This window comes from Natrix helvetica (genome assembly GCF_964273705.1).
Source record: "Natrix helvetica genome assembly, chromosome: 1".
NCBI classification, from domain to species: domain Eukaryota; kingdom Metazoa; phylum Chordata; class Lepidosauria; order Squamata; family Natricidae; genus Natrix; species Natrix helvetica.
Window position 1 is genome coordinate 192473659 of NC_138548.1, and position 14352 is coordinate 192488010.

At 44.9% G+C, this 14352-nt stretch overlaps 1 protein-coding gene across 1 annotated transcript in view; it reads right to left on the reverse strand.

Moving 5' to 3' along the window:
• The window catches only part of KRI1 (KRI1 homolog), a 50112-nt gene that overhangs the window by 16105 nt on the left and 19655 nt on the right, over window positions 1–14352 (reverse strand). Inside the window, exons 10-13 of the mRNA XM_081949859.1 lie at window positions 12783–12903; window positions 12575–12670; window positions 12282–12452; window positions 1359–1434 (exon numbers count right to left, since the gene is read on the reverse strand). Coding sequence (XP_081805985.1) covers window positions 1359–1434; window positions 12282–12452; window positions 12575–12670; window positions 12783–12903 — 464 coding nt within the window. The remainder of the gene's footprint in view (window positions 1–1358; window positions 1435–12281; window positions 12453–12574; window positions 12671–12782; window positions 12904–14352) is intronic.

The window sequence follows — 14352 nt, forward strand, 5'->3', positions numbered from 1 at the left end:
GGCTGGACTGAGTTAAAAAACTGATCCATCCAGTCAAAGGAGGCGTGGTCAACATTTACATAACTCAGTCTCTAGGCTAAAGGACAAAGTTAACCCATGCTTGGATTCCCCAAGCAGCACACAGGAGAATATGGTAAGTACTTGTTTCAGATAAGAATAAATCATACATTTTACTTAGGGGTTACATGCAATGGAAAATGCTTTGGTTTGAATTGGAAGCAATCAATTACATTCTGGAAGGTCTGCTGTAACAAAGCCCCCTTTAGCTATTTTGTGTATTGGCCAAAACAAAGTCCAAAGAGATCCCTCAGTGATTTATGGGAGGTAAGCCTAGTTCATGTTTTCCTCTCACTTCTCTTCTAGGAATGTCTTGGATGATGACTCTCCTACTCATCTTCCCAGCACTACCAATCCCTTCCTTGCTGCTGTTTCCACCAATATCCGCATGTACTGTCACCACAGAAACTTGGTGACATTTTCTCCCAGTTCCTCTTCCCTATCCCCCAAACCACTTCTATCCAGAACAAGTCCCATTTCATTTTGTATTCTGGTCAAAACATCTGAAACATAGCAATAGCACTTAAGACTTATATACCACTCCATAATGCTTTACAGCACTCTCTAAGCAGTTACAATGTCAGCATTTTGTTCCCAACAATTCAGGTCCTTATTTTACCAACCTCGGAAGGATGGAAGGATGAGTCAATCTTGAGCTGATCAAGATTGAACTCCTGTCTGTGGGCAGAGTTATCCTGCAATACTGCATTCTAACTACTGCGCCACCAAGGTTCCATGTATGTGTCATTTCAGGCATCGAGAATCCATCCTGCTGTTCCATGCACAGAATGTTGTCATATCCTTAATTTTGTGATGGTCCCTTTTAAAAATTATCATTTTTTCTCAGGAGTCTGTCCTCCAGGTTATGGAGTTGATTAGAAACTCCTTGTCAACTCCCAAAGCTTCCCTAACCTGCTCCCAAGTTACAATAGGCAGGGGATTGAGGAATCGGGCCTCGCAGCTGTATCAAGGAGTTTGCATCTCCGTTAAAACAAAGCATATTTCAGCTAGCAAAAATCAAGGCCATCTCCATGGAGATCAACAGCAGCTGGAGGGAGTGACTTCTAAAACCCACAAAATTGCTTCATTGGGGAATGTGACTGATGACACACCTTAAATGGAGGGGGAAACAAGATCAGAGCCTAATAAATAACTGGATTTCTTTTGAACCTCGGCTTGAGATTCATGTTTAATTAAAATATTGGTCAGAACCCTGACACTCCTTATATTAATTCCCCAAATACCTGTTTTTTTTTCACATGAATAGCAACTTTCCCTTGCTCCAAGATGTCCCAACATACCGTCAATTCCTTCTTCAGTTTCAAATTGTGGTTTCTCTTCCTCACCAACTCCATAGTACACATCCCCAAAATAATTCTAGATAAGGAAAAGATAATATTCAAGATTTATTTGTCCTGGAGGAAATAAATCTTTAGCATTCTTGAAGCCACATTTTTCCTCCCCATTTGATCTTTTTAAACAAAAAAGTATAGCTGATTAAAACTGTTTTGTGGATACAGTGCCAGCTCTCTGTAACAAACTCCTCCCTCGAGACAGACATGATCTGCAACTGTTTGGATGCTGCAATTGTTTACCTTTGCAACAGAAGCTCATATGCAACCAGTTTGCCAACAATTTGAGATTTTAAAATAATGGGGAAGCCACAAATTTTATAAAAATATTAACATGCTAGTATATTAAACTGGCAAAAATAAATGGCATTTATTTTCCTTTATCCTTATTTACTCTTTACCTTCTTTACTTCTTTACCTTTACTCTTATTACCAAGTAAAAATACTTAAATAATTAAGGCATAATTAGGTATAATGAGGGGCTCATCCCTACAAAAACAAATAATTGCACCTATAAATCTCACTAACCTCTATCCAAAACTTAGCATATACGGTAAATAGCAATAGCACCTAAGCGGTTTAAAGTATTGATATTGCCCTCAACAATCCAGGACCTCATTTTACCAATTTCAGAAGGGTGGAAGGCTGAGTCAACCTGGAGTCGGTTAGAATCGAACTGCCGAACTACTGGCAGTCAACTGTGAGCAGAATTAACTTGCAGTACTACATTCTAACCACTGCACCACCATGACTCCTAGCCATGTTCCCAGCTCTGAAAGGGACCCCTTTCCTGAAAGTGGTTGGTTTTTTTGCCAAACAATAACTCCACAATACCCACTCAAGAGTCGCTTTGAACTACGAGATGGGTGGAAAATAAATTTGATAATGATTGTTAATAATAATCCAGGCACATATTCTCGAATTATGCCTCGATTTGCAAACTCTGCTCACAGCCAGACAAGAAGCAACAGGTAGAGGGAGATGGTTGGAATGCAAGGGAAGGAGTAATGGAATGCAAGAGCACTAACTCCAAAGCAAGACCTACTAGTATTCCAAGGTCACCGGCTGTGAAAGTTCACCAGAGTCTGTTCCCCAAACAAACTGAACATAATTGATTGGATGGAATAAGATGGGGGGTGGAGGGCAAGGAAAAGTGGAACATTTAACTATGCTGTTTGCATGCGAAGCTGTTAGAATTTGTTTCATTATTTCCATATCCATAACTGCTCAGTAAATTATACTCTTAGAAACAAAAAATGGCCCAGGAGTCTTTATTTATTGTATGCACTAAGTGGGACAGTTGACATCAAGCTAATTCTCAAGTACTACTCTGCCTGGAACCCATCAGGAGGCTTGAGGAATGATGCTGTTTACAGAGAAAGACTTAGAGAAAAAGAGGTCACGAGAAAGTCTGGCTCAAGAAGCACCAGCGCTATCCCAGTGTGGAGCAGGGGCCCAATCCGATGGGGCATGGCCATCAGAAAAAGCTGAAAAGCTGGAGGAGGTCTGAGTGATGCCATTTGAACTGCATGGGGCCCCAGCCATCTTCATGCAACTGGTAAATGAGGTCCTACATGAACATCTGCATAAAAGGAGTCCTAGTATACTTAGATATTTTGATCTACACCAAAACAATTAAGGAGCATGTAAAATTGGTCAGGGCTATGTTCAAGAAGCTCAGAGAGGCGTAGCTTTATGCAAAAATATCCAAGTGTGACTTTCATAAGATCAGATTGGATTAACTGGGGTACAGGATTTTGCAGAAAAGTGTGGAAATGGACCCTGAGAAAGTGTAGGCAATTCTGGAGTAGGAGGCTCCTTATATGAAGAAACAGCTGCAGAGTTTCCTCAGCTTTGCTAACTTTTATCAGCAGTTCATCTCTACATTTGCCCAGATTGTCCTGCCCATCACAAACTTATAAAAAGACAGAAGGGCTAATTAACCCAGACTCAACCCTTAAAGTAGTAACTAGTGCCAAGTGGCATTTGAGAAATTAAAACATCTCTTCACCACTGAGTCAGTTTTAAAGCATCCCAACGCAGGCAAGCCATTCATAATTCAAGCAGATGCAAGCAACGTGGCTGTGGGAGCAATGCTTCTCCATAGGAATTCGAAGAGGGAAGTACAGCCTTGTGCCTATACTTCTCACTCTCCTGAAAGGGAGACGCAATGGGCTATCTGGAATAAGGAATCCTACACAATCCACTGGGCCCTCCTCATGTGGAGGCAGTTTCTGGAAGGCAGCAAAATTCCTTTTGAAGTGTGGACTGACCACAAGAATTTGGAAGAGCTAACCCCCCACCCCCAAGCTATCCCCCAAGCAAGTTCAATTGATTTAGTACTTCAGTCAGTTAGACTTCACACTTTGTTGTCTACTTGGGGAAAAGAACTTCCTTGTAGATGCCCTCTCCAGATGCCATAGTCAAACAATACCAAAGAAGAAGTCAACTCCATCATCCATCTAAGCAAGTAGTTCATGTCAGTCCTCACAAGACAACAGCGAGCCATCGCCAGTAGCCGAAGGTCTAGTGCAAACTCTAGGAGGGGCTTTAGCGGAAATGAATTGTTTCAGCAACATAGAAATGAGCTCTCGATTAGAGATGGGTTGGCAGGGATGGGGGCCAAATTGTATATTCCGGCAAGCCAATGAGTCCTGGTATTACAGTCCAACCACGATACAAAAGCAGCAGGGCACTTTGGGTTTGTGAAAACTCTCCACCAAGTAAAACGTTTTGGTGGTCATGCATGAAGAAGGACAGAGACCTATGTAGCTAGCTGCCCTGTGTGTGCATTGAGAAAAAGGCTACCCAGAAGACCCCCAGGGCTGCTGCAGACCGTGGTGAGCCCCTCAAGGAAGGAAATATCAATAAACTTTATTATGAAATTACCAGAGAGCACTGGGAATACCGTGATTTGGGTTGTTATGGATCTTTTCTCCAAATGAGCCTACTTTGTGGCCCCAAGATCCCCTCCATGCACTGAGTGGGATGGTTGACACATCCTAGCAAACAAACAAGTTTCCTTCAAGTCAAGCTTGAGAGTTGACAGGAAGTTTTTCAGCTGGACAGACGTGGGGGGTGTGGGCTTTTAAGAGCCTCACATGAACCCTGTCTGACAAACCATCTCTGAGATCCTTTTTGGATCAGAACCACTCTGGAAGGCAGGGTGAAGGTGGGCACTGTCTCATCAGACCCAGAGGGAGGCAACAGGTCCCTCGCAGGTTGGAAATTTGCCCTATGAATCGGAGTCGGGGTAGCAGTCTGCAATATGGCTGACAAGATGCTGGCTTCTTGTCAAAGCAATGAACAGGACGGTGTGGAAGAGATGAAAGACTGGTAAGAAAAGTTATCCAACCCACAGCCATAAATCAAACCTGGAAAAGGCAAAGAAATCTTGAGAACATAAATAATATTGATGGTCAGATTGGGATTCTTTCAAAAAGAAAGAAAGAAAGAAAGAAAGAAAGAAAGAAAGAAAGAAAGAAAGAAAGAAAGAAAGAAAGAAAGAAAGAAAGAAAGAAAGAAAGAAAGAAAAGGAAAATGGAGGGTTGAAACACCAGCCCTCCCAAAAGCTATTTATTTGAAACAATCTCGGACATAAAGGGAAAAAGCAGAGAAGTGACAAACCCACTCAAATATAAACTCTAAACTTGGTTTTGGATTTGAAATAGAAACCAAACATTCCGAAAGACTTACTCTGTTTGAATTTCGTCCAACTAATATATTTTAACTTAAAAAAAAAAAGCACTTCTTCTTACTGATAACTGATAACCTAACCTTGACCATGTGGGAAGTTTTAATTAACCAACTGCCATAAATCAGAATTTGGAAAATTTGAAAAATTCCGAGATGCCTCTGGGCGACGTGATGGCTACCAGAAAACGCCACCTTAAGGGTCAGCAGCCACATGTGAACCACCCTGATGGGCTCAAATGGGAGACCCGTCAGGGCTTTGAGAACCAGGGGAAGGTCTCAAGTTGGGAACCTGTGAATGGGGGGGGGGTGAGGTTCACCGCCCCCTTCAAAAACTGTTTGATTAGAGGGGAATGAGAAAGAGAATGAGCCCCTTCCCCCCCCCCCAGAACCGTGGCCAAGGCGGCTACCTGCCTGCATAGGGTGTTTAGGGCCAGGCCGTCATCCAATCCCTTTTGCAGAAAGTCTAGGATGTTAGCCACCGAGGCCTTGGTTGGATCTAGGTCCAGCAGCACGCTCCACCTAACAAACGCCGACCAGGTCGAATTGTAGATTCTGGTGGTGGACGGACGCCTAGCGGCCTCCAAGGTCTGAATGACCTTGGCGGAAAGGTGGGCTCCCCTCAGGAGCTGCCGTTCAAGTGCCAGGCAGTCAGGTGGAGCCACTGGGGCTCCGGATGGATTAGAATCCCCTGGCACAAGACGACCTCCTCCTGAGGTATCCTCCACAGCTGGGACACTGAGAGTAACATCAGGTCCGTGAACCATGGCCTCCTGGGCCAATAGGGGGCCAGTAAAATGACTCGGGCCTTCTCTGACACTACCTTCCTGATGGTCCCTGGGATAAGGGGAATGGGAGGGAAGGCATAAAGTAGGCCCCGAGGCCATCTGCTCCTGAGGGCATCTGTCCCCTCCGCCAGCCGGTTCTTGAAATGAGAGAAGAACCTCGGGAGCTGAGCGTTGAGTGGCGTTGCAAACAAGTCCACCAGCGGGGTGCCGAATCTCAGGCATATCTTCCAGAACAGTTGTGGCTGGAGACTCCATTCGCCGTTGTCGAGGGTCGCTCGGCTCAGCCAGTCCGCCTGATGGGTGGACTCCCCAGAAATGTGTTCGGACACCACTGAAGATAGATGTCTCTCCGCCCACGCGCCCTATTTCAGCGCCTCTAGCCACGTCCTTCTGCTTGTTTTTTTCTTCCGTCAGCCTCGCAGCGAAGACGCCGGAGCGTCCCCCATCATGCTCCCCGGTGCCTAGAGCGAGGCGGCCCCCCCCGGCCGCCGCCGATCCAGGGGATCCCCCGTGGTGCCGCTCCTCCGGCAGGAGCCTCTACGGGGCGTCCTGTGCGCCCCAAGGATGTGGGCCTTTGTGGCGACATTTTCCGTCAAAAGCAGTACATGGCGGCCTTGCACAAAGATCTTGAAGTGTTGCAGGGCCAGGCGAGCCGCCTTCAGCTCCAACTAATTGATGTTGTGGCGGAGATCTGAGCCCGTCCAACAACCCTATCCCATCTTGGACTCCATCAGGGCCCCCCAGCCAAACAGGCTGGCATCTGTCATCACCGTCACTCTGTCCGGTTCCCAGAACGTGTTGCCCCGACATAGAGCTGGAGAAAGCCACCACTGGAGGGACACCCGGACTGCCGTTGGAAGTCGAAGAGACTGCCGGGAGTTGCTCATCCTTCTCCTCTGGTATGGGATCAAGGCCCACTGCAGTGGCCAAAGATGGAGTCGGGCCCACGGAACTATGCCGATGCAGGAGACCATCTTGCCAAGTAGCTGAGACAAGGTCAGGATGGAAACTGACCGACTTCTGCGAACCTTGATTACGAGCTGACGAAGACTGGTAAGTCTGTCTGGGGAGAGTTGGACCACCCCTGTCTCTGAATCTATTACTGTCCCTAGATGTAAGATTCGTGTGGATGGGTTGAGATGGCTTTTGGGGAAGTTGATGGAGAACCTCAGGGACTGAAGACACTTGATGGTGAGTTGGAGGTCGTGAGTGACTTGGGGAAGGGACTTTGCTTGAACCAACACGTTGTCCAGGTAGCATTGGAGGCACACCGGCATCGAGCGCAGGTGAGCCACCAATGCTGCCAGAACCTTTGTGAAGGTACGGGGTGCTGAGGCCAGACCGAAGGGTAGAGCCCGGTACTGGAAGTGTAGGGCCTCGTGGGAAAACCTTAGGTATTTGCGGTGGGCAGGCAGGATGGGAATGTGGAGGTAGGCCTCGGTCAAGTCTATCGAGGCCATGTAATCCCCCCGCCTGACGCCCTGGAGAATTGACCTGAGGAATGACATTTTGAAGCATCTGTAAAGGAGGTACTGATTCAGACGCTTGAGATCTAGAATCACCCTCCAGCCCCCCTGAGCTCTTTGGGACCACAAATAGGTTGGAGTAGTGGCGCTTTGCGGGTGGAACGGGTTCGACGGCCTGAATCTCGAGAAGATGTTCTAAGGCGAGATCCATAAGGCGTCGACGTTCCGGATCCCGAGAGAGGGGAAACGTCCTGAAAAGATTCGGGGGGTTGGAGAGGAACTCCAGTCTCAGTCCGTGCCGAACGGTAGCCCTGACCCAGGCGTTGGTGGTGATTTCGTCCCACTGATCCGCATAGTTTGCCAGACAGCCGTCTATGGGAAGGCCCAGGTTCGAGTCACTTCCCCCTGCGGAAGGGGCAGCCGCCCCCCCCCCACACGAAAGGGCCGCCTGGTCTGACTCTGGAACCTGTTACGGTCCTGGTAGTAGGGGTGGGAGAACTGCCTATCCGATCTGAAGGAGGAGTACCTCTGCTGGTGATCCTGCTCCGGAGCCCTGCAAGAGGGTCTGCGGTAAGGGGTAGGTCTGGACTCTGTCTTCTTGGCATTGGAAGGGAGGATCTTCTTCTTATCCTTATTTTCTATTAATATGGGGTCCAGGGCCTCCCCAAAAAGATTGGGACCCGAATCGGGGGCCGCCGCCAGACTCCACTTAGCCTTATTGTCCATCTGCCAATTGCGGAGCCACAACAGGTGATGGGATGTGACAGAGGTGGCCAGGGCACTGGAGGCGAATTTCACAGCGTCTAGGGTAGCATCGGCCAAAAATTGAGAGGCAGCTATGATTTTAGTTATATCTTGGTGGAGACGCTCGTCCTGGATTGGAATACGCTCCTGAAGTTTCTGAAGCCACATGACGGTGGTACAATTAAAATAGGAGGCGGCAGCCGCCAATTTAACCGCCCAGGCTGATGCATTAAAGTTCTTCCTCAAGGTGAGCTCCGCCCTCTTATCCTTTGGCTTCATTTTGTCCGCTGCATCCCCAGAGACCACAGGAGGGGAGGAGATCAAAGCGGCTATGGGGGTGTCTATATTGGGTAGCTGTAATGCCTTAGCAAAGGTTTGCTCCACTTAATAAAAACGACGGTCATTGCTACCTGGATTGGTGAAATTTGAAGGGCGAGATCATTGATTTTTGACTACTTCTAAGAAAAAAGGCGGAGCAGGGATCTCCGCCTTGTTAGTAGCTGTGTTGGAAAACATAGCCATGTCAGGATCCCTGGGTGGGGGAACTGTGGGATCCCCAGTACCAATCATTGTGGTCTTCCATGTCTTGTGCAGCAGAGGCTTAAACATGGCTGGGGGAAGCAAGGCTGAGGATGAGGGGGAATCCGGAAGAGCGGAATCCTCGTCCTCCGAAAACCCCATGTCGTTTTAATTGTCCTCCCCCGGGTGGAGGCTTCGCTCACTACAGATGGGGAAGAGGTCCTAGAAAGGTGGCGACCAAGGGATCTACTGGAATGAGGAGCCCTGTCCTTCTGTGCTATGCCACGTGTAATGGCAGCTGAAATGAGCCTCTTAATGCTCTCGGGTAAGAGCTCCAAATCCTCGAGATCATCCTGGAGTGGGCCAGGATTCTAAGGGGCCAACCTGGAAGCGGGCAGAAAGGATCTAGAGGAACCTTCCAAGGGGTCAGCTTCCCCCCCCCCCAAGAGGAGTAAGCGAGGCTGGGGGAGAAGGAGACCTGGATTGCCTGAAACCCCTTGTAGATTCTGGGAATACTGAGGGTGAAGATGGGCTGAACCGCCTGGGAGAAGATCCAGATTGAACCGAAGGAGGCCTAACTGGGGATCTAGACCTAGGCCTAGGTTTGGGCCCTTGAGCCTGCCTCTCTGCTCTGGCCACCACTTTATCCAAGGCTCTCTGCCTCCTTTGCTCATCTCTGGTGGCCGCCCTAGAAGAACGCTGGGAGGCCTTGGGGTTAGATGTGGTAGCCCTGTCCATCTGTGCTTCACCACCCTCTACAAGGGCACCCTCTGGAGCCTGAGGAAGGTCTGCCTCCGGAACAGTCGCCATTGCCCCACTCACGTGCCTTCTGTAGACTGCTGGGCTCTTGGAGAAATTCCTTGACTGCTGTCTCCCCTTTGGAGTGAGGCGCTGCAGTCAAAGGCTTCTCAGGAGGCTGTTTGCGGTTCCGCGCATGTGACGCGAATCAAAATGGCCGCCGCAACAAGAAAATGGCCGCAATTGCTTAACGAGGTCCTTGAGGATCGCTCCTCTGCTCTAAGTAGCAGCTGCAGCTTGTCCCAAGTGCCGCGGCTCGAATTAAAGCGCCGCGGCTTTCTGCAGCTCCGCAGAGGCCCGTTTGTCTTACGAGCCTCCGTGCGCGTCAGTCACTCACGCGCTCCTCTCAATCGCCGGGAGCAGCAGTTTGAAATTAACTGCTGCCGCTGAATCGGGCGGCAAAACGGAGCTCTTCGCGTGCTTCTCAGGCGCCGGAAAGGTTAGCGGACTCCCAAGGCTGCAACAGTTTGAGGCCGACACCCCTGCACACCCGGGAACCGGTTTGGACTCCTTGGCCCGCGGGGGGAGAGGAAAGGATTGCCCCACAGGGCCCTTCCCCAACCGCTCAGACAGGAAGACTGTCTCTGGGCCGCAGCCTATAATTTTGAATTTAGTGTATCCAATTAAAATCAAATCAAATCAAATTTTCAATCTACCTTAAAAACTATTATTCCTACCAGAAGTAGAACTACACAGTGCTAGGACCAAAAGACTGAGAGGAAACTGGGAGCTACTGGAAAGGAAGGAGCATTTAACAATTTTCTCTCAGTCTATGGACCAATCAGGCTGTGTTAAAACCCTCATGTGACCCCTCCCTCGAATCCACCGGAAAAATATAAAATATCCTCTTGATGGTGACTGGGGAAAATTGAAGAGAGTGGATGTGTCAAAATAAAGAAAAGGGAGAAGACAGGAACAGAGAAGTGGGTCAAAAGACTAACTGGTAGAATATGATAATGGAAAGATAGCTAAGTAAAGGTTAAAATATAAGGAATATGGATAAATATGAAACTGATATGGGGAGGTTGTAAAGCAGAGGTTTGTGATCCACTTTTTATACATGATAATTAAATTGAGTTGCAAATTGATTGAATATGACAATAGGAGGACAACTAAGCATGGGTCAAAATATATGAAACATGGACATATATAGAACTTTTAAGATGATGAATAAAGTGAGATGTTTACCGCTTATTTTATATAATAAAGGGAAGTGTAACGAATATTGAACAGCGACGATTGCCATCTAGAGACAATTAAAGGTAATCTAACCCAAGATATGGAAAAATGGAGAGGGAACAGGAATATACCTACAATGGGAAACTATTGAGATAAAAAGACAGAATCACAAATTGGGGGCATGTAAGAATGTATAATTATATAAAGATAATGATGAGAATAGCAGGGAATTGTAACCAGGTCTACATCTTGATCAAAATTAGGCTGGTGTGTGTGCGTGTATGTGTTAAAAGCACAATGACTACATATGTATACTTTTCTGTTATATTGGTTTTTTTTATTTAAAAGGAGGAGAAAATTAAAATTAAATATGTATATTGAAAAGGAATTATAAATACCATCAACATAAAATGGAGCTCGCTCAGAAGTTGAAATACATCAAGTAAATGAGATGAAGAGTGGGAAGTAGAGGAGAAAGGTAAGGGAAGAAGAGAGGGATAGGAGAGAGGGCAAGGGGGGAGGAGGAGGAGAGAAATGAGGAGTGGTAAGGGGAGGGAGGGAGAAGGAGAGAGGAAGGGGAAGTTGAGAAGGAAAGGATGACAGAGGAAGGAAAGGAGGTAGGGAGTGGGAGGAGAGAGGGAGAATAAAGTGATGACTAAAGTACAATATGGTGTATGGAGAGCAGAAGAGCCAATAATTGGCTTTTGGAGTTGTTGGTAAGATGAATTGATGTAAACATTTAATAATACAATATGATGTTGGCTATGTAATAGTATACATGTGATTATATGTTATAAAAATGAAAAAATAAAAAGGTTTATTAAAAAAAGTCAAGCTTGAGTAGCAGTGATTTTATGGACATGGACATATCATTTTTTGATGATTAAATGGAAGAGGTCTGCATTCTTTCAGGATGTTTTTACAGCTTTCCAGCCTAGTCTACATTTCTGGTATCTCTTCATCATTTCCCATTCACAAAATAAACAAATATAATCCTGCTCACCTTTTTTAGATCAATTAGGCTTGGTTAGGTATTAGCAGGGCAGTTATTTGAAGGCAGATGTTTTAAAAATGCAAATGGTGAGAGTAACAAGGACAATGATAAGTGAGCAACCAAGCCCTTACAAATTTACTAGGATACTCATAGATATTAAATAGTATGTCATTTTGAATTATAACAACAAATGTTTTACTCTGATCAATGCAGTAAGAAAACTGTCTGTTTTCTAGTGAAGATGCTGGCACATTTCTGAGCTACTCCTCCTTAGTTTCAGCAGACTTTAAGGGCAATGCCTTTAACAGTTAAATATTTTGCTGGGTTCTTGGGAAGGTTACTTTTTCCAGGCATTTCTAGTTCATGCATTCAGTTGCTATATTCTCCAAAAATGATCAATCAACCAGCTGTACACAAAGTCAAATCTAGATTTACAGTAAGCCAGTACTTAGGCAAGCAAGGACTTGTCTTGAAATGCGAAGAACAAAGAAAAAAAAAACTGAATTTTGAGCAGTTCCACCATTAAATTTCACTAGTGCCATAAACTCCCTAGGTGACTTTAAGCTGGTTGCTATTCTACCACAGCCCCAGTTCCACACAATCAAGACTCTTAAACTTGGAAATTAGGGATCAGGTTTACACTAGAGCAGTCTATGTCTTATTCTGTCTAAGCAAAAGAAAGAACCCTCACCTCCATGAGTTGGTCATGCAGGTGGGGATCAAAGTCTCCTTCCAGGTCACTTTCTTGAAAACTGCTACCTGCTCTACCAGTGATTTTATGTAGCTTCTCTAGCCGTTCCAGGATCTCCTGACGCTTCAGGTTCTTCAGGTGCTTCAGCTCCTGCTGCTTCTGTTCCCTTTCCTTTTAAACAAATTAGTAAGTCCATGAACTAGGAAAGAGAGTGTTGATTAAGAGATAAAGGTGGTACATTAATTAATGAGGTACATTAGATCAAGATTTAGGCCAGATTCCATGCCACTCACTTTTATCTTGCGCTCCTGTATTTCTTGGCGCTTCTCTTTGCGGTGCTCATTCTTTCGACGGACAGATGTTGCAATAATGCGGGGATATGTTTTTACCTGTTAGGGAGGAAATGGGTGTGAAAAGAGAAAGGGGCTTTTACCCAACATTTTTGGAACTGAGAATTTGGCCTTCCGATTCAGATTTCTACCACACTTCCACCACACTTACATGTTGTGCTTCAGGTTCCTCAAAACGAAAGTTATACTTGCGCTCAAAATCTTCTTGCTTCTTTAAGAAGAATTCACCCTCATCTGATGAGTCTGAAACAGCCAGCTGGACCCCAGGTAGCCTATGGTGAGGCAGCACATATCGGACACAGTATTAAGTAAGTCAGTGATTCTTAAAGCATGATTCTAGGATCACTGGAGGTCCCAAGACCCTCTTAAGGGTCCATGAAATCAAAATGCCGCATATTAACGATATTTGCAAAACTTTAAAACAATGTAAACTTAATTTGTTAAAAATATTGGGAATTTTCATGAAAAATATTTATGTTAATATCTAATGAACTTAATATTGTTATTCAATAAATAAATATTTTATAATGCATCAATTTTAATGTTTAATGTTAATAAATATAATCCATACAAATGAAAACTTTTTCATGGTCCCCATTAATTTTTAAAAGACGGAAGGGGTCCTGGGAGCAAAAAGTTTAAGAAACTGACATGATCAAACACAGCTGAAATATTTTCAACAATCCAATATTCCTCTTTCTGCCCCAGCCCATTACATAACACTTCCGGAATTCTCAGAAGCAGCATTATTTCAAAAATAGGTCCTATCTCCACTGGAGTTATATCTAAATTGTAGCTAAATTATTTATAAAGCATTTTATAAACTTTAGTAGATACAGAACAATTTACAATATTTGGCAAATGAATTAAGTTTAAATCAAGGGAACTGTTTTATAAAGTATAGCACTTAAATGGAATACACCAATCTTATGATGTCAATGCTATGTAGTGGTTTACTCTGAACGTTTGGACCCTATCCAAATTTAGGCAGTCTAGGGGCCATATTTCAATTAAACAGCCTGGTGGTAAATATGCCCCTATCAATAACCAATAACCAATGACCATTTCTCACAACTCCTAATATGATTGACCACATAAATCAAACATTCTTTCAAGCAGCCAATAGGGCCAAAGTTCAATTTCTAGGAGAACTGCAGAGATTGCTACAATACTATTGGCCAAATTACTATGTTGTCAGTCTAATTAACAATTGAAAAACAGAGCCTAGCTAGTGTATGTAATTCTATATAATGCCTGGTAGCTAAAGCTATACTTAGATTGCATGCAAACATACTGAACAAATAATGGAAGAATTAGGCTACTCTAATACCAGGAACAAGAGGAACATAAGAACAGAGGAATTGCCTTGTTGTTATTAAACCGAGGTAATCTTGCAACTGGTTTCTCACAGTAGTCAATCAGTGTTTCTAGGGTGCTGAAAACCTCAAAATGGAGAGATAACTCTCCCTACCAATATTCCCTTCTAACTGGTAGTTTGAGACATGTCCCCATCTGAGGTAACATTCAGTATATCAGGACTATTCTCCTTTAATTTATTCAAACCTCCTTTAAAGCTATTCAAGTCAGTGTAAATCCCATCTTGTGAAAATTAATTTCCACAGATAACATTAGCTATGTGCCAAGCAAAGAACCTTTTATTTTATTTTATTTTAAATCTCCAACCTGCTGCACTGAATGACCCTAGTTCTAAAGTCTGAAGA